General features: G+C 35.4%; 1 protein-coding gene across 2 annotated transcripts in view; it reads left to right on the forward strand.

The window, feature by feature from the left end:
* TMEM135 (transmembrane protein 135) overlaps positions 1 to 20,712 on the forward strand; it is a 231,776-nt gene that overhangs the window by 192,786 nt on the left and 18,278 nt on the right. For both annotated transcript variants that reach the window (XM_046685943.1, XM_046685944.1), the window contains 2 exons: positions 15,836 to 15,877; positions 19,891 to 20,034. In XM_046685943.1, the coding sequence (XP_046541899.1) occupies positions 15,836 to 15,877; positions 19,891 to 20,034 (186 nt within the window). The remainder of the gene's footprint in view (positions 1 to 15,835; positions 15,878 to 19,890; positions 20,035 to 20,712) is intronic.

Here is a 20,712-nt window from a genome sequence, read left to right on the forward strand (position 1 = left end):
TTTCAGTGCTCTGTAGAGTTGAATGTTTCAATCCATCTCATACAAATTTAGTATTGATTCAATTATAGTATTTTAATTTGAAACTTAGAATCAGCTTGGGATTGTATCAAGTTTGAGAAAATCATAAAAATTGGTAGATAATATTTTGTATCAAAATTTTTAAGTTGTGAAGAATCTTAAGAACCACTCAATTCAATCCTTTCATTTTATATTTGAAGAAACTCAGGCTCAGAAGCATAAGTTTCTTTTTATGGTCTTCATAGTATTTTAGTGAAAGAGCCAGAATTAAAAATGAGATTCTCAGACTCTGTCTTACCTTAATCAATTATGGAGTCTAAAATGGGAGAAGACTGCTCACTAGAAGGAAAAGAATTAACCTCTTTATATCAGGCCCTGTGTATCTATTGACCTATTTGTAGTTGAACCAATCATTTCTGTCGAAATTCGTGATAACCTTAAGACCGTTCTAAGTCATTAACGTTGTTGGCTCTGGTAAAGTAAAAGAAACGTTGCTCAAGTAGGAATAGCTGTCTTTTCTTTTTCTTGGATTTCGAAATTATCAGTGCCAACATGATTGATATCTAAGAAATACCTTCCAGATGGCTTTACTTTTGTTTACTGAACTCTCTATTTGCGACACTAACGGACATCTTTGAAAGAATATGGGCCTTGTAGTTTTTGATGACCTTTAATTCCTCCCTGTTTCTCATTTAGGCTGGTCACAGAGGGTTTTGTTTTTGTTTTTGTTTTTAATATAAGCATGACTGTTTGCTAATAAATCCGTTTTCACATTTTATGTGTCTATTCAAAAAACTTAGTTTTTCCAAATAGTTTGATGAATTAAAACCTTTTTATTCTAGTTTTCTACCTGTTGTAGAATTTCATCGTTAATAAAGCTTGAGGGAAAACAAAACATCTTTTTCTAAAGTTTCTCAAAAAATATCAGGGTATTCCTGTAACTAGTCCCCTATTCTTTCCTCCCCTGCCCAACCCTCCCCAAAAATGATCCACCAAAGTGGAGTTGTACAGCTGAGAAGGGTCATTAAACTTGAGATTTTCCATGAGATTCTTGCAGAAGGGGCTAGAACGTCAGGAACCCATCCTCCTCCACACCCTCCCCTTGTGGAATCTTTTCTGGTATTCTTTTCTATCTAGCTTGATCGCTTATTCCCTCCCTGGGGCTGATTTGCCAATTGGTCATCTTAAAATTATTATGCCAAAGGGTTATAAATTCTATGTTCAGTGAGTAGTTTTTGAGATTTTGATAACTCTTTCATCACAAACATTTAATCCTCTGACTAGATAGCTCTGTGTTGGAATGGTCAAACTCTCCCTGCAATTTTCCCCACTCCTCCCCCAAGAATATCAACAAAACCCTAAGACAGTAACAATGTTTTGAGCACCCTCTCTGTTTCAGACTGTATATATTATGTCCTTTAATTTTCACAATAGTGTTTTGTGGTCAGTAATATTATCTCATTTTCACATTTTGGGAAACTAAAGCTCTATGAGGTCAAGTAACTTACCCATCACTCCTAAAAGTTCTCTTGTGCCTTTTTGCAATCAGTTCCTGCCCTATCCTCATCCCTGGTACCAGGGAAACACTGATCTGCTTTCTGTCACTATAGATCAGATTCATTTTTTTAGAATTTCATATAAATATGTACTTTTGTGTCTGGCTTCTCAGCATTTTTTTTTAATCCATCCATTTTGTTGAGTATATCAGCAGGTTGTTCTTGTTCATTGCTGAGTAGTATTTCATTGTATGCCACAATTTGTTTTTCGACGGACCCGTTTCCAGTTCAGGTCAATTTTTCATTTTATAATTTATGTTACATGTACCGTTGTCCTCAATTTGTAAATAATTAGGTGTTAATATGATTATATCTGTTTGTGTCTTTGGAAGGGGGGGTCATATGTAGTGTTGGACCTTTTAGATAATGGTGTTAATTTCATGGCAGATGCTGTCTATACTTCCTCTTGTTTGTGGTTCACCATTTCACCTCAGGGTTTAAGCCTATGAGCTTGATATGAGTAGGGGCTGTTACATTTTCTGTATAGTCCTGATGCTGAAGACAGTAATTGCCACAATTTCATCTTTGTAGTTGTGTTTGTTGTGGTCATAGCAGCAGCAGTAGGAATAGGTGACATTTATTGAGCACTTAGTATAATCATAAGAGGTTGGTGCTATTATTTGGATTTTAAAGATGGAGAAACAGGCATAGAATTTAAACAGCTTGCTTGTCTGATTCCATAGCCCTCCCTTTGAACTCTTCTGCCCTGAAGCTTAATAACTGTGGAATAAATGAGGGAATGTGTTAATGAATGAACATTGTTCATAGTTCTCTGGATATAGTGTTAATTACACAAAAGTTCATACTACTCCACCTGATACGACTGGCTGGTAGTCTTGGTTTTCATCGTCCTTCCCGGTTTCCACAATAAATAAATGATGTGACTTTATTCATCTTATACCCACAGAGCAATATCTAGAACTACATTATGGTTGTCTGAAATGAGGTTTATCCTTTCTGTGGCAGATACAGCCTAGAAGAGTGCTTGATTGGACAGTGACAAGCAAGAAATAGACCTTTATCATGTTAAAGCACTGAGAGCTTTTGATTTGTTTCCTACAACAGCTAGTATTAACTATCTGAATTTTATAGCATCAAGTTTGATGCTTTATATCTTTATTTAATTGTGGTTTTGAAAGGAATCATTTTTTTTAACTAATTTTTTCATCTATCAAAAGCTATTAAAATCTGTTTTAAAGTTAATTTGTGGCTTACTCTGTTATCTTAAAACAAAATAAAGAACAGTATAAGTTTTTAGATGGTTTAATATTTGTTACTTTCAACAGAATTCACTTTGTAGGTTGACATTTGAAAAGTTTAAACAAATGTTACTAAGTGAGATTGTGGTTTAAAAAATAAACAATGAAATGGGATTCAGTAGCAGGTCATGAAAGCTACACTTTGGCTGTCTTTGTTTAACACAGATCTGCTCATGTCTTTCTTCTTGGGTGTGAGATTTTATGCCTTATAGGTAAAGTTCCAACTCATTTTTGGCATGGTCTGGCCTGGCATGTGCCAGTCTTTTTTTTTTTTTTTTTGAATTGGAATATAGACTCTTTTTTATTTTTTGGTATGGGGAGGAAGATTAACCCTGAGCTAACATCTGCTGTCAATCCTTCTTTTTTTGCTGAGGACGATTGGCCCTGAGCTAACATCTGTACACATCTTCCTCTATTTTATATGTGGGATGCTGCCACATCATGGCTTGATAAGCAGTGCTAGGTCTGTGCCCAAGATTCGAACCGGCAAACCCTGGGCCTCGGAAACGGATCGTGGGAACTTAACCACTGTGCCGTTGGGCTAGACCCTGTGCCTGTCTTTCCCCACTCGGCTTCCTTATCTCTATGCTGCAGTCACATTAAACCTCTTCAGTTCCCACAATATCCAATGTTCTCTTTTCTTTAAGTCTGATATATATTGTCTCTCCCTGCTTTCTTCCTCCACCTTTTTTATGTAGCACCTTCAATATCTCTTTTTCTGGATAGCCTTCCATGACACCAAAGCTGGAGTTAGGTGCATCCCTCCTTTGTGCTCCTATGGCACTGTGTACTTGATAGAAGAGTACTCTCTATCATTCAGTAGACCTTTTCACTTGTGTATATACCCCGCTGGATTGTGAACTCCTGCAGAACATGGACAATGGCTATCACCAGCTCTTGGCAACCTGCCTGGTACATAGTTGACTCGTAGTAAATATTTGTGAAATATTTCACAGCGTGAATGAGTGAATGAATGATGATGAGTGTGAATAATGCCCCAACCTCCAAACCTTATGGTTTCATCCCTTTTACTCAGTTACAATTCCTAGTAAAATGACAAACATGCAGCATCCCCATTCCTGCCTTTTGGATTTGATAGTTTTATATTACAGGCACTTGTATTTCGTTTGTTCCTCATTAAGAAAAGATTAGAGACCCCTATTTAAACTCCTATTTATGCATATTTATGTCTAAGTGTAAATTCATATTAGCTTATCAGTGTGAAAAAAACTAATAAAAATTGGGATTAAGGCAATCACTGGAAGTTGTTAATAAATATTGGGGTAGCTGATCTGAAAATAAATGTTTTTAGAAAATGAATATTTAAAAAACTGTAGAATTGCTGTTAAAAGAATGAATCCAAGAAACTTGGCACCCAATTAGAAATAACGTTACTATAAAATGCAATGTTTTCAGCTACTACACAGATAAAAATTTCTTTCATCATATATTTATTGAGAGACTTTGTGCTAAGCACCGATCTACAGACTTGGGATGCATAATTGAATAACGTGGAATTCCTGAATACTTTAGTAATTAGAAAAAATGAAGCTCAGAATACACACACACACACACACAGACATGGTGGTGCATGTATGTAAAATACTAATTAATATGTTGTAGACAAGCTGATTTCTGAAACTAGTGCCAGAAAGATTTTAAGATTATCATACTTAAAGTGAAATATTGAAGTTATTGTGAGAAAGACTAAAAGATGGTAGGATTTGGGAGGAAAAATGGAATTGTGCTTTGAATTTCCTTAAATATAATAAACAAATACAATTGATCTTCAACAATAATATGCTTGGCCTGTGTGGTAGACTATGTTATTATTCAAAAACCTTTGCTGTTCCTCCCTAGGGAAGCATTATACTTCCTTGCCCTATTGACATCATGCCTGGCCTTAGATTTGCTTTGGCTAATGAAATATGAGTGGAAATGATTTATGTTTACTTTTGAGCAGAAGCTCTGAGTCAGAACATAGTGTCCTATGTTCTCTTTTTTTCTCTGTACTGACAATCAGCAAATCTGAATAGATGTTTCTCCATCACCCTAAGGTCTGAAATAAAGGTGACCTGTAGTTGAGCCATAGCCAACCCTTGCTTGACATGTAGCATGAGCAAGAAGTAAACTTTTGTTGTTGAAAGCCATTGAAATTTTATTATTTCAACATAACCTAGCCCAGTGGTTCTCAAACTTTAGCATACATTGGAATCATGTGGAGATTGTTAAAATGCAGATTGTACAGATTGTTGCGTCCCCCTCTTAGAGTTTCTAAATTCATAAATCTGGAGTGGTGATCAAGAATTTGCATAACAAGTTACCATCTTACACTGATGCTGTTCCAAGGACCACAATTTGAAAACTGCTGACCTAGCCTTTCCTGACTGATACAGACTGTTCATTTATATTCCTGGATATGTTAATTACTCAGTAAATACTATAACAACAAAATGTAGAATATTTCCCAACCTCATTATTAAGGAAGTAAACTCTATAAACTGCTCCGTTGATTTTGGGTTATGGACATACAAAATGCCATAAGAAAGCCTGAATTTGGTAGACTGGTTTAGGTAACTGGAAATTACTATCATATTAGGCAGAGTCAAATAAAAGCCGCCCAAAATATATAAAGAACAAAGAGAGTTTGAGAAAGAAATGGTCACGTCTCATTGTGGGAGAAATTGCCATTCCTCATGGACTTGGTAGGAATTCTCTCAAGAAAGGAGGGTGGTTGAAGAGGGCATTGCTTATGGAAGGACCAGAGTGACTGAAATGAGAGAAGTGAGAGAGTGTGAAATGTGTCTGAAAGTAACTACTGATCCAGTTTGCTGCTGAAAGATGGATAAGAGAGAAGTGATCTCATGAATTTGTTTCAGAAGTCTAGTTTCTGACTGGATATATAATATGAAGCACAACAAAGCTTCAATTCAGTACTGTTTTTTGTATTCGTGTCAGAGATTGAGGTGCTTTGGAATTTAAGTTGCTAAAGATGGTGAATTAATATGAAGGGGAGGCCTTATGATTGTCCAGGAAATTCTGGAGAGACTGATGTGAAAAAGAGCTATTGTGAAGAGGAGGTGGATAGGAGAAGCCAGCATGGAGTCCTACCAATGGACACTCTCAGGCAACTTGTGGTTAGGTAGGAGGACATGTGGAAGTGAGGGACTGGAAATTGGTTTTCTTTGAACTGCCTATGCCCTCATGTCCCTTGTAAAGTCTTTGCATAATGTTAGTTGGAAGAGTATTGCTCTCTCCCTTCATTCAGGTGATTTGTGGTTTCTCTTCTGCTGCCCAAGATCCCCCTCCCTCTCTGGGGTTTCTTCTCCACACTGAGACCTCAGCAGGCACAAAGAGTTAGTTGATTGGGATGTAAGATGATTTTACTGGTGTGTGAGGATGTCTGGGACCAAACTCTGTTTTTTTTTTTTTTTAATCATAAGGTAGTTCTATTTTTAATTTTTTGAGGGACTTCCATACTGTTTTCCATAGTGGCTGCATCAACTTACATTCTCACCAACAGTGCATGAGGGTTCCCTTTTCTCCACATCTGTGCCAACATTTCTTAGTGTTGTCTTTTTTTTTTCTTTTTATTAAGATTATGATAGTTTAGAACCTTTTGAAATTTCAGTTGTACATTATTGTTAGTCATGTTGTAGGCACACCACTTCACCCTTTGTGCCCTTACCCCACCCCCCTTTCCCCTGGTAACCAGCAATCAGTTCTCTTTGTCTATATGTTAATTTCCACCTATGAGTGGGGTCATACAGAGTTTGTCTTTCTCTATCTGGCTTATTTCACTTAACATAATACCCTCAAGGTCCATCCATGTTGTTGTGAATGGGACGATTTTATCCTTTTTTATGGCTGAGTAGTATTCCATTGTGTGTGTGTGTGTGTGTGTGTGTGTGTGTGTGTGTGTGTGTGTGTGTATACACACCATATCTTCTTTATCCAATCATCAGTTGATGGGCACTTCGGTTGCTTCCACGTCTTGGCTATTGTAAATAATGTTGCGATGAACATAGGGGTGCATGGGACTTTTGGAATTGCTGATTTCAAGTTCTTTGTATAGATACCTAGTAGTGGGATGGCTGGGTCATAAGGTATTTCTATTTTTAATTTTTTGAGAAATTTCCATACTGTTTTCCATAGTGGCTGCACGAGTTTGCATTCCCACCAACAGTGTATGAGGGTTCCTTTTTCTCCACAACCTCTCCAACATTTGTCACTCTTGGTTTTGGATATTTTTGCCATTCTAACAAGTGTAAGGTGATACCTTAGTGTAGTTTTGATTTGCGTTTCCCTGATGATTAGTGATGATGAGCATCTTTTCATGTGTCTGTTGGCCATCTGTGTATCTTCTTTGGAGAAATGTCTGTTCATGTCCCCTGCCCATTTTTTGATTGGGTTGTTTGATTTTTTGTTGTTGAACTGTGTGAGTTCTTTATATATTATAGAGATTAACCCTTTGTCGGATAAATAAATTGTAAATATTTTTTCCCAATTAGTGGGTTGTTTTTTTGTTTCAATCCTGTTTTCCCTTGCCTTGAAGAAGCTCTTTAGTCTGGTGAAGTCCCATTTGTTTATTCTTTCTGTTGTTTCCCTCATCTGAGGAGTTATGGTGTCCAAAAAGGTTCTTTTGAAACATGTCAAAGAGTGTACTGCCTATATTCTCTTCTAGAAGACTTATTGTTTCAGGCCTCATCTTTAGGTCTTTGATCCATTTTGAGTTTATTTTTGTGAATGGTGAAAAAGAATGGTCAATTTTCATTCTTTCACATGTGGCTCTCCACCAAACTCTCTTTTTGAGCAGATCACTTAACCTCCCTGGGCCTTCGTTTCTTAATCTGTAAAATACAATTCTCTCAGATTACTCTAGTTCCAATACTCCATTTTTCTAATAGCATCTATAGACGAGCAAGATTTCGATATGTGTTAACTTGCCCAATTTCTGTTATACATACCACAAATTAAGTTCATAATCTTTGAGTTGAAGTAAGCTGGACTATTTGAAATGAATGTTTTTCTTTTAGAGTTAGGATGCTCTATAGTCCTCAGTTAATCAGAAAATGGTAGTTTTCCAAAAGCTTCCAAAATGTTGTTTTTTTGCTCCATTACTCAGAGATGCATATTTTATTTATTTTGGATTTGGACTTCGATATTAAATAAGCGTAACTTTATGAAAAAGTATAGCCTAATGTTATAGTTTCAAATAACTGCTCATTTTGTTCAGTATGAAAGCCAATTGCCATATTATTTTAATGACATTGGTACCAACATGCATTTGAAAATAAATTAATGTTGATTCAAAGATTCTATATAATTGAAAACACTTGTTTTGTTTTTTTCACAACCAGTATTGGAGGGGAAAAATGAAAATACTTGCCAGTCTTGAGGTCTTTAAAAAATTGATTGATTCAGTATTGTGGTAGTAATTTTGCTTAATATAAGTAATTTTTGTCCATAGCAATGCCGTGATTTTAAGAAACTTGCTAAGTTTTTGCTTGGATTTACATAAAACACCATTTTGATCTTAAATTTGTTTTTGCCTATAGTTAATTTGTCACGTCTAAACATATGCCATTTCCTCAGGAACTGCAAACAGGCCTTTCAGTTTAGGTCCAGTGGAACTAAAATCTCCTTTTATAAGTATTTTAAAGTTTGGCTAGTATTACTATTACCAGTTCATTTTGAGAGGGAAATTCATCCTAATTAATGTTTCTTTTAGAAACAGTCTGAAGGTGATTCTTGGTTCCTTAGCAATTGAAGACAGCTTGGATCATGACCTTCCTTAGTTTGGATTTTAAAGCAAAAACAGTTCCAGTCCCTGCAAGTTTAAGGAGAAATCTGATTCTATTGGAGTTGTTACTGTAAGTTTGAATCCAAATGTTTCCAATTTATATTTAGGACACACCAGAAAAAAGTGCACAGTAATCATCCCGGGACTTAGAATCACACTTGATTACCCATAAGTGCCGCCTGCTTCAGCAGCTTTCCCTAGGTTTCAGAGAACAAAGCTCAGCACCAGTGTTCCGTTCTGTGTGAAATAAATGTACTGTAAAGTACTTACCAGAATCAAAAATAATATTTTTAATGCACTGGGAGAATTCGCTGTTTAAAGGAATCAAACTGAAAATTACTTTGAAGATATACAGTGTGTTCATGAAGCAAACAAAATAACTTCCCCAAATTTCTTAAGTTGTTGCTATTCCAACTTCAGCTTTTTGTATGTGAGGTTTCTTAAAATAGAAGCATAACATTAGTTATCTTGTTTTCTCATTAAGGGCTATGTGCAGGCTGAAGTGGAACTCACTCTGCCTATTTTATTACTTGAACAATAGAAACTTAGGAAAACCTGTTATGTGTATATAAGCAATATAATGTATTTTAATCACATACCACAGGTTCTAAATAGTGAATTGAAATGATTGACTTAACTTATTGAAGCATACATACGCAATTAGGACACTGAAGATTTTTTTTAAAAGAAGACAAAAATAGAAGTCTGAAATTAATCCTATGCCAATCTTTCTTTTGATATTCTTATGATAAACAGGTGTCAATCACAATCTATTGTTGTTGATCAAGTCTCAGATACTAAATTATAACTGACTACTAAGGTGAGCTTCTGCGCTCACCTTTCATTTCATTTCACAATGTAAAATGCTGGACTAAAGAAATTTGAAGCAGAACTCATAAAGTACAAATAGAGTAATTAAGCTCTTAGAGAGCACTCCTGATACAGGAAATTGTGTGTCAGAACTTTTAGTCAGGTTGTTTTTATTTATTTGACAAGCAGACACATAGCTTTGCAGACGCCTTTTTTTATGGTCAGAGATGGTGTATGGATGGTCTATCTTTGTATTCCTCAAGGGATCAGCAGCACAGTGTCTTCTGTATATCAGGTGCCCAATAAATGATTGTTGAGTGAATAAAGGTAGATGATGTGACATTTAATCAATATTTTAGTATTCTTCTAACCAATTCAATGAATAAAAAAGGACAAAAGAACTGTGAAATTGATACTTAATGTTTCTCTTTTTATCATCGTAGTCACCTGATTATCCATGTTCATTGGGATCATAGTTTCAGAAAATTGTAGTCTAAACCATTTATTTTAGTAATTTAATGCCTTCTAGCAAAACTTTTACAGTAGTATTAATTAGTAAAGTTGACTAGTTTTACATTCTCTCCCATTGTGTTGGTGAAATAGAGATGAATCACTTTTACACTGCTTAATCTGTTCCTAAATGTTGAAGTATTGATTTTTAAATTAAACAGAGTAATAAAATAATATATAAATGTATATGTATAAAAATTTTAAAATGATATATAAATATAGAGAGTAAAAAGTTATATTCTTCCTTCACACTCGTAACCTCTGCTGTTCAGTAGGTAGCCTAACAATTGCTTGGGGTATATCCTTTTGACCACTTTTTATAACATTCCATATGTATAGAACAAACAATATTTTATATTTTATCATTAATATTAAAATTTTATTGTTAGTGCTTCACATAGCAATAATGTAATATTTTATCATTGTTGAGATTATATCTATAGAATTGTTTCTTTTACTTAAGAGTGTTTCTTACAGCTCTTTCTATAGCAGTATGTATCCTAATAGCTGGTCTTATATTCTTAAAATTAAAAAAGAAAAGATTCTAATTGAACCTTTGCAGGAATAAGTTCCATGTCAATAAGTGTTATAAAACAATAAAAAAATAATCATATTCGTAGCAGTCAGTAATCTCAAGACAAATTCAGGGTTTTCTTTGTATTTTTTTTTTATTCTTGACATTGGTGAGATCATTTCTTTGTTTACGTTATAAATGATTTAGAATAATTCATTTTTTATTTTTCCATTATGATTTCTAATAATAACACTAGCATTAAATAAAATGATACAATTTCAGAATTAGAAGTCATTTAATCACCAATTATGAAGGTCGTTTACTTCCAGTCTCTTTTGTAGTAGATAATGAAATTGAGCCCTAAAGTTAAATGATTTTGCTCCAGGTTGGTAGAGAAGTTATGATTAGTATCTGTATCATCCATATCAAGGCTCTTTCCGCTGCACCATGCACTGCCTTGAAGAGATGTTTTAAAGGAGGTTTATAAAAGTACATCTTTCATATCCATTGTATTCACCAGATGAATGAAAACTGAGTAGATGAGTAAACTTTAGGAATCAAAATAGTTCTCAGCTTATTAGAGAGCAGGTAATGAGGTAACATATTTACATCTCCAAATTTTATGTTGGTGCCAGCTGGTGGGGTGTTCTTAAAGATTTTATAATTGTATAATATCACCTGTCATTAAAAGTCGAATATTACGATATTTACTTGGGGAAACAGTAAAATTTAACTAAATAGTGCAACATTTTCAATGTGTTTTTAAGGGGGAGCATGCAACAAAATGATAAAGAAATCATGTCAAAGAGCTACAAATTCTTATAAAAATGGTTTACTACTGACATCTGCTGGTACAATGTTGTAATAAAGATAAAAGTATCTCATGCAAGTAATTTCATGCAAAGTAAGCATGAGAGAAAGATTCTTTGTGGGCAGAATTGTTGCTTTTACTATCTTTCACACTTCTAATTGGAGAAAAATTTTTGTCTTTGTGGATTCCCCCATACTAACATTTGACCAAGAGTATTATTCTAGTAACAATAACATTAAACTACTTTATACTTTCTTGTACATAGTATGTAATTTCAACCTGAACCTCTGTAATTGGTTGTGTATCTGCTAAATTGTTTGATATAATGCTGCAAATTCTTTTCCTCCTTGTCTCTCCTGGCTTTGTGTTTTATCATGCAAATACAGACCTTGTAAATATGGAGTCAATAACTATGGATTGAATTATACTACTTATGTCATCTGCATAGACTAACTTTAATAGAAAAGTCTATGTATACATGAGTTAAATGCATTATCTTTATGCATATTCAAAAATAAAAATGAGACTTTATATTAGATAATGATTTTATTAGGAGGGGAAATGAATTTTTATTTTTCTTCTACAGAAGAGATTTTCTGCATTATAAATTTTGGAGGAATAAAATATACTCAGCCCTTGGATATTTTCTCTATCAACTGCTATTTCCTAGATGATTGTATCTGGATTTAAGTACTACTTATAAACAAAGCAGACCTCTTCCTTGAACTCAAACCTGTACAGCCAGCTGCTTGCTTCTTTAACATTTCCATTTATAGCTAACATGCCTCTCAAACATAACGTGTCCAAAACAAAACTGTGATTTTTCTTCTCAAACCTATTCCTCCTGTAGTCTTCCTCACTTCAGTAAGTGGGCATTTTATGCTTCCATTTGCTCAAACCAAAAATATTTCAGTAATTTGTCAATTTTCTTTTTCTCTTGTACCCTACATTCAAACCACCAAGATATCCCACCAATTCTGCTTTTGAAATGCATGTAAAACCTTACCGCTTCTCTCCACCTCTACTTATTACCAAACCGGCTTCGTTTTTGCCTGTCGTCCAGAAAGTGAAACACTGAGACGATGAGATTGCAGCAGAGAGAAGGTTTAATCACAAAGCAGCCAAGTGAGGAAACGAGAGAATGAGTCTCAAATCCACCTCCCTGAAATGGGACCTCAGGGATGTTTATGGGGTAGGAGGCAAGGTGGTCTGAAATGTGGAGATGGATGATTAGAGGTGACGAGACGTGAAGTAATTGATGATCTCCGCAAGCGTAGTCAGACTTTATGCCTCTTTGTAGGCCGCATGTTCACAAAATGGTGGTGTTAGCATAATCTGAGGGTGGAGTTTTTAGCTTCTTGACGTTGAGAGGTCACTTCTCACACATCTGCACAGTCCCACTTGATGGGTTGGTGGTCTCAGCCCACCTCAAGTGAACGAGGGGGTCCTAATTCCTGAAAAAGAGCTCAAACACCCATTAGCATGGTGATCCAGGCTCTAGGGAGATGTTATCTGTAGGAACCTAGTGGGAGTCAGACAGCATATTGCCTGAACACCACAGTTAACAATGGGTGGGTGAAAACTAAAAGCTATAATCAGTAATTGCAAAAAGGAGAAAAAAACTTTAGTTCCTAGCTACTTACTCATCAATGGCTAACTCTTTACTGGTTTCACTACTGCTAAGATCCAGTCAAAACACATCATCTTTCCGCTCCTAATCAGCCTCCTTGCTTCTAACCTTGCCCTCCTGTGGTCTATTTTCCAAACAGCAGCCAAAGTGGTTATCTTAAAATTTAAGACAGATCTTGTCAGCCCTCTGCTGAGAAACTTCCAAAGTTTTTACCATGCCTAAAGGGCCCTGCCAGAACTATAGACCATTCCCTCCCGCCACTGCTGTTCGGGCCTCATTTCCAACCACAGCTTCCCTCCCCTAATCTGTTCTGCTCCAGCTACAGTAGTCTACTTGCTGTTCTCCTCACATGCCAGGCAGACTCCTCGTCACGGGCTTGGTACTGGCTCTTCCTTCGAACTGATATGCTCTTCCCTCAATTCGGTAAGGTTTCTGATCAAATTACCAAATTTCACCTTCTCAAAGAAGGCCCTTCCTGACCACACTATGAAAAATAATAAGGCCCGACTCCATCGGTGTTTCTCTCCTTATCCTGCTTTGTTTTTTGCCATAGTAGTTATCACCAGATGGCATATTTACTTTTTTTATCATAACTCTCCCCCACCTAGAATGTCACCTGTCTCAAAGCAGGGCTTCTGTATTGTCCACCGTTACATCCTTAGAACCTAAACCAGTGCTTACACATAGTAGGCACTCAGTCAATATTTGCTGAATAAATCAGTGAGCTTTAATACATGAATAAAGAATGTGATTTGATTTACATTCTAATAACCGAATCCATGGAAGGGTGAGGCACTTTCTGATGGGGTCTGCTTTGTATCAAACTTTGTGTTTATATCATACTTTACATTTAACACAGATTACAAATAGTGTTTCATAGTTAGGTTAAGGCTCAGACAATACTCTTGGTGTCAAAATGCAGGGCAATATACTATTTTAAAGATTCTTTCTATGGGAATAATTACTTTTTTGTTCTTTTGACATAGACATCTGACCCTCAATTACATTAACAGACCTTATACACATGAATGGAAGGAAGAATAGCCCTCTTTGAATCCATGCTAAGACTTTATCAATATGAAGTGCTTCCCACAGGGTTCTCCTGAAAGACCAAACTTCCATCATAATGAAATTGCAAATTCATTTGTATTTGCCCTTTTATATTTGAAAGCTACTTTTTGATGTTTGATCTGCAATTAGGTTCATTGTTTAAGGTCACAAATCTGCAATCCTGACTAGACCAAGTTGTCAGAATCCTTTATCTATTCAGCATTGCACAAAGATAAATGGCTATCTATCTTTCCACAATAACACACCAAAGCCAAAATTTGTTCCCAGTTGTATGTAATCTTTTAATCAATCTGCTGCTGTTTTCCTCCTCACTACTGCACCTAGCTGGAAATTACCCAGTTACAGGTTTTAATTACTGAGAACACTTTCTTCAGATGGAAAAAGATAAATTTAGGGATTTTAATGCTGTAATTTCCCCATGCACATTTTTAGTTTAACATATGAATTCTTTTGCCTTTACCCTCATTCTGTGTAAGGTAAATAATTACGTAGTATGTTAGCTAAGTTCTGTGGTTACATTTCTCACTGTTAACATGACCACAAAGTAGATCATGTTGTTTAATTGACACGCATTCTTAAGTGTTATAAAACATCTCTGTGTATGTGGATTAAATTATTTTCTGAGGTTCTTTATGTCCGCCAATAAAAATGTCTATATTTAAAATTGAGAGATTTCTTATATTTTTGTGCATTTTCCTTTGTGACCTTTTGTATAAAAAGCATACAGAAAGAACTGCCCAATTAGATGTGAGGCTGTACTTTTTGTCCAAGAATATCCAGTATCTAACATTAACATACATTAGAGCATCATTGTATCACCAATCTTTATAATTTCTCCAAGGGATTTCGATACTAGATACCCAAAGATTCTTTAGTAATTTGATCCTACCTATAAAGCAGCCCATTAAGACCAGTATAGTAATGTCCCCATTTTAAAATCTTGTTTAAATATTTTTTGCAGATCTGAGAATCTTTTTTTTTTCTTAATTGCCATGCAGTTTCAGTGTTGCCCAATTAAAAGAAATACAGTTTCAGGAGGAGGTATAAGAGGAAACCATGACTTTTAAGTCAGATGAATTTTTTTTTCCCTGAATTTTGACTACTGTTTGTTTTGTGACCCCTGGGAAATTGCTGCATTTTGGCGACCTCTGCACATCTGTGGGATAGAGAAACACGCATTCATAGAGTTGTGATATAATTAAATGAGACAACACATAAAAAGGGCCCAAAGCAATGGCCAGCAATAGTAAGCACTCAGTATATTATCCGGAATCCCCCCCTCTTCGCCCCCCAACCCCATTCCTCCTGCTATGTTACCCAGTTCTGATTGGGCTTACTCAGAAGTTAAAACTGTTGAACTAAACTTGAAGCCCTTTTGTGCCTGCCAACTCTGCATTGCTCTGAATTCACTGAATGAATAAGTAGGGAGAAGTCAGGACCTTGAATTGACCTATACATAATACCCAGCAGGTGTATGTGGCCTTTTTCTTCACAACAAATTGCTCCCCCAGGGATTGGGTAGAATGAAGAATACTTCACTCACAGCCTCCATTTTAAGTGCACATGGAGCCCTTAGAAGATTTACTTAAATCTCTCTTCAACCTGCGAATCTTGAGTTAAATTATGTTAATATAACATAGGAAAGTATTATCATTTTAATCATTTTGTGTAAGATGGCTTGCTTCATTGTTTGTTTGCTTGTTTGACCATTTGTCCTGCTCAGGTCATTGTTCTAAAAGAGTTTCACCTTTTAAAAAATAGTCATTTTCAGAAAAAAATTTAATAGCTTTTTAGTATACTACTTTATATCTCAAAACATTTTATTTTATCATTGTAAATTTTTATTGTTTTAGGTGCAAAGATGGTTTGAAAGGATTTACATTCTCTGCACTTAGGTAAGTAGCATATTTTATTTACCTTTATTTTAAGAGAAAATTTGCGTGTTAAAACTTTTTTTAAAAAGTGGTATCATTATGCATAATTATAATAAATATTTATTGACTCAGTTTGTAAGCTGCAAGTAATTTTAGAAGTTAAAAAAGTTTAACTTTGTGGATGTTTCATCAAAAAAAATAGTTTATTAGGTTTTTTCCCCCTCAAAATCAGTCAGTCAGCAACTACTTTTGGGGCCATTGTGTGCCTTATCCCCTGGGGTGTTAGAAAAGAATTAAAAGAACTGTTTCTTCAAAGATCTTGGGAGACAAAGTTACACATGAACAATTAGTGAAAAATTGAGTACTTAATTGTGTGGTACCACATTATGGGCTTCTTTAGGGCAGGCCTAATGCATTGTCAAACATATTTTGGATTATAAACTTCACTAGAGTCACTAGAGTCTTCTTTTCACCTCATAGCCTGTCTCTTACCACAGTAATTGGTACTGGTGGATACTGTAGAAATGTTGGTTAGCATTAGCTAACCATGCTATTTTATATTTCACTATGCTTTTTTTTTTTTTTTTTATTGCTGAGGAAGATTTGCCCGAACATCTGTATCAACTCTCTTCTATTTTGTATGTTGGTTGCCGCTACAGCATGACCACCAACAAGTGGTGTAAGTCCATGTTCTGGAACCAGGTCCAGGCCACTGAAACAGAGTACGTCAAACTTAACCACTAGGCCACAGGGCCAGCCCCACCAAGCATTTTCACATAGATTAGAAATTAAATTTTCACAGTAGTTCTGTGAGATGTGGGTATTTTTCTGCCCATGAAGGAACTGAGGCTTAGGATGTTTGACTAATTTAATTTAATATCACACAATGACTATAAATACTTACTCCAAACCCAATGTTCTTCTACTTCATGTCATGAGTGTTGCCTATTTTATTCTCCAAAGTACATATAGTAGATGCTAAGTGAAGCTTAATACTGTGGTATTTACTGCAAATATTAGGAGGGAAAAATTAGGGTGGGCTTCAATACTAGAAGAATCTTTTATGTGATTGTCTCAGGATTATTTTGAGAATCAAATGAGTTAAAGCATGAAAAGTGTTTAGAACTGTCCATGGCACACAGTCCTCAAGAAATATTGGCTATTATTGTTATTTTTCTTGTGGATGATAAGCCTTAAACTGTACCTGAAGGCAGCGTTAGGTAACTGTAAGGGAAGAGGCAGTGCATATGGGTGGACGTGGGTAGTGTAGCAGAGCTTGAAAATTGTAAACATGAAATATGAGGTCAGAGTGGGAAAATCAACTTAATTGGTATGAAAAGTTTATATTAGGGAATATAAGGATATTTTTTATGATAGGTAGAATATGGCCAGATTATAGAAAGCCTAGGAAAAAAAATGAGACAAAGTTGGATTTGATAAGATGGGCAGTAGGGAGCCACTAAAGGTTTTTGTGCAAGGTAGTTGACAGTATTTCAGAAAGATCACCTGGCCACAGTATTTGGGACATGGAAAAAGAGAGAATCAGAAGGAAGAAAGAAACAAAGTTGAGACTTGTAATGGGGGAAAACAAAGACCTCGGGACTGAAAATGAAGATATTTTCCTTCTTTTTCATCCTCTCCACTCCTCAATACTGGCCAAGTATTGAACACCTAAGTGCCTGGAAAAAGGCGCTATTAACAGAAAATCAAATGAGGGTGCAAGGACTCTGTTTTGGGAGGGAACAAATTCAGTCTCTTGTGTGATTAAGAATATCTTTGGGAACTCTATAGTAACAATAACTAAACCATAATACACAGCAGTAATTTCTCCATATTACATTTTTATTAAAAGATCATGAAACTTATTAGAAAATAAATTTTAGGTGTTGCATGGGCTCTAAAGGATGCTGTGTTAAACTGAAAGTTGGTAACAAAACCAAAAGTTGATTTTCCCAAAGAGAAAACTTTGCTTTTGTTCCCGCATCTCTCCTTAGACTCCCAGAATCCTTGCAGAAACTCAAAATGTGTCAGATGTTTTTGTGTCTCTTCTTCAAATCCACTTATAATAAAGGGCTGATTTTGACTGTTTGCACTTCAAATATTCTCTATGTTATAGGAAAATATTCTGGAAAAAAGGTTATTAATTCTTGCTAGTTCTATACAGGTAATATTAGAAGTTTTGGGAATATCTAGAAAGAGTCAAGGATAGAACCGTGGGAGAAGAGCCAGTGCAGGTGTTTGAAGGAATACTCAGCCTGCTCTGTCCTGGTTTAAAACACACTTAGAAGTGGCACAGCTTGATAAGTAAGAACCCAGGATTTAGGGTCAGACACTTCTAGGTTCACATAATTACTGATGTTCTCAGCTATGGACAAGATGCTTCTTTATGCTAACTCTTGTGGAAATTATGGTACTTACTTCATAGTGTTGCTATGAGGATTAAATGATTTCATATTTATAAAAGGCCCAGTACTATGCCTGTCATGTAGTCAAGGCTCAGAAAATGCTAGTTATTACTATATTCATTCACTCAGTATGTGTTAACTAAATATTTACTATGTGCCAGACACTGTGCTAAGCACTGGGATATAATAGCAAAGAAGAGATACATAGTCTCACAGACCTCACAGTTCAGTGGGGGATGGAAGCGACTAAAAAGGTGCTTCCAGTACTGGACATTCATTGGGCTACGAGAGCACAAAGGAAGGATTGCTAACCCACTGCAATTTGGGGCAGGGCGGCTTCTCCAGGGAAGTGGTCTCTAGTCTGAGATGGTCAGTCCTGGCCAAAATAGCAACACTGTTCTGAAAGGTGTGAGAGATACTGTTATATCTGTTCTAGTGTAGTTTTGTCTTGTTTATAAAGAGCAATAGTACAGATCTTAAACTCTCAGTGCACACCCATGATTAAAAACTGAATTCTTCTGGACTAACAGTTATCAAGAATGCACAGCTGCCAGCTGGTGACAAACAATCTCATTGCACACTCTTGACGATTTGATAAGCTGGATATCTTACCAAGTTTGTCCAAGCAGGGTGGGTTGCACTTGTTGGTAGCAACAGTTTTTTTTCTATTTTATGAGTGTTTAAATTTTCTTACTGTTTGTCTTAGGTTCCGTGTTCCAGAATTTTAGTGTAGTATTATTGATCCCCTGTTTTATCTATATTTTATGATATTTTCTGAAAGTTCAGTGGGTAGCATTCCCTTAAGAAAACTTGGTTATTCTTTATAAGAGAAATGACTCTTACAATGAAGGTGCAAACAGCAAAAATGAAAATGCTGGTAAAAATACTGATGAGTAGTATCTAACAGTGATAACATTTTCTTTGCATTGTCTTTGGAAGAATATGGTCCATTTTGATGAGATAGGAATAGCATCTTCTCCTGGATATTAGGTTTTTCCAAAGAGGGATAAATATGTTGGAATAACATTGAATTTAAGGTTTTCTAATGAAATAAGGTGAGGATGCATGGAATCTTCATCATTTTCCAATTCTCACTCTTTACTTTCCTCTGTTTCCCTATGTGTATGGATGACTACTGTACTGCAGCTGTTCTGTGACTCAAAGTGACGTTAGATAGAGGGTAAAAAAGGAGAAACATGTTTATTTGTGACCATTAGCAGATTGTAGAGAAGAAACAGAATTTTTATCACTAATTAGCAGATCCAAGTTAGATAGTTCACTGCTTTCTTTGTTTGAAAAGACTTTAAGGTGTGTAATACCTTAAAAAAGTGGTGACCTGAGTTAAAAGGGTGCTTCATAGAAGTGCTGTGCTGTATTTTACTTGGTTAATTTGATTTAAAATACCTTCATTGTCAAACAAATGACTGTTAACATTTTCTGAGTATACAGATTTTAAAAGCCTATTTTTTAAAAGGATGATTACATTTTATATAGATTGTGAAAAATATTATTTCAAATGATAAGGTACTCTCCAAAATGTATTTGTATATAAACAAAATTGGTTTATTTTCTTATTGATTTTTTTTTTTTTAAGGTGAAAAATGCCTCACATTGTGCTCTTTTCTTTAGGTTCATTGTAGGGAAGGAAGAAATTCCCACACATTCTTATTCACCAGAGGCAGCATATGCAAGAGTGGAACAAAAGACGGAGAAACATGAGGAAACACCAAGAATGAGTATAATTGCTCTAGTCAGGAAACTTGTGGATTCAATGTGAGTTCTTTATCTTGATATTTTAACACACTCTGTCGTTGTTTTATATGATAGTTGTGCCATGGCAAAGTATTTTTGTTTGCTTTTCAGGTAATGATAATTTTTTTTTTTTACCAGAGACTGTGCATAGAGTTTTATCACGTGATGGCAAGTGAATGTAATTTATTATTTCTGGCAGCACTGTAGACCATCATATGCCTTTAAAATAGAGTTACGTGAAATTGAAATACTTTTCTATTTGAAACCGCAGAGTTGCAGGAGGCTAGACTGGGGAACTTCAGGAAACAGATTAATATGTGCTAATTGAATGTGCCAAGTGTGGAAAGGAGAAAGAAGGGATCTGAGAGAGTCAAGAAGATACAGGAATAGTAAGGAGCAAAGCTTAAGTAGAAGGATATTTTGCAAGAGTGGAAATTTTGGGGGCTTTGGAAATAAAATAAATTTTTATTTGTATATTATCCAAGGAACTCTGTATTTTATAAAAATAAATCTTCTTTTGTGTTTCAAGCATAGATACTTAAGAAAAGAAATTTAGTGGTTTAAAGTTAGAACATCAGCCAATACAAATGATGTTGGTAGTGATATTTTTGAGAGTGTGGAATGAGTCAGCAATATAGAAAGTTAAGGGATCAGTTATGGAAAGCTGAAGCCCTTTAAGAAATCACAAGACCTGGGTTC

Source organism: Equus quagga, chromosome 14, assembly GCF_021613505.1.
Source record: "Equus quagga isolate Etosha38 chromosome 14, UCLA_HA_Equagga_1.0, whole genome shotgun sequence".
In the NCBI taxonomy this organism is placed as follows: domain Eukaryota; kingdom Metazoa; phylum Chordata; class Mammalia; order Perissodactyla; family Equidae; genus Equus; species Equus quagga.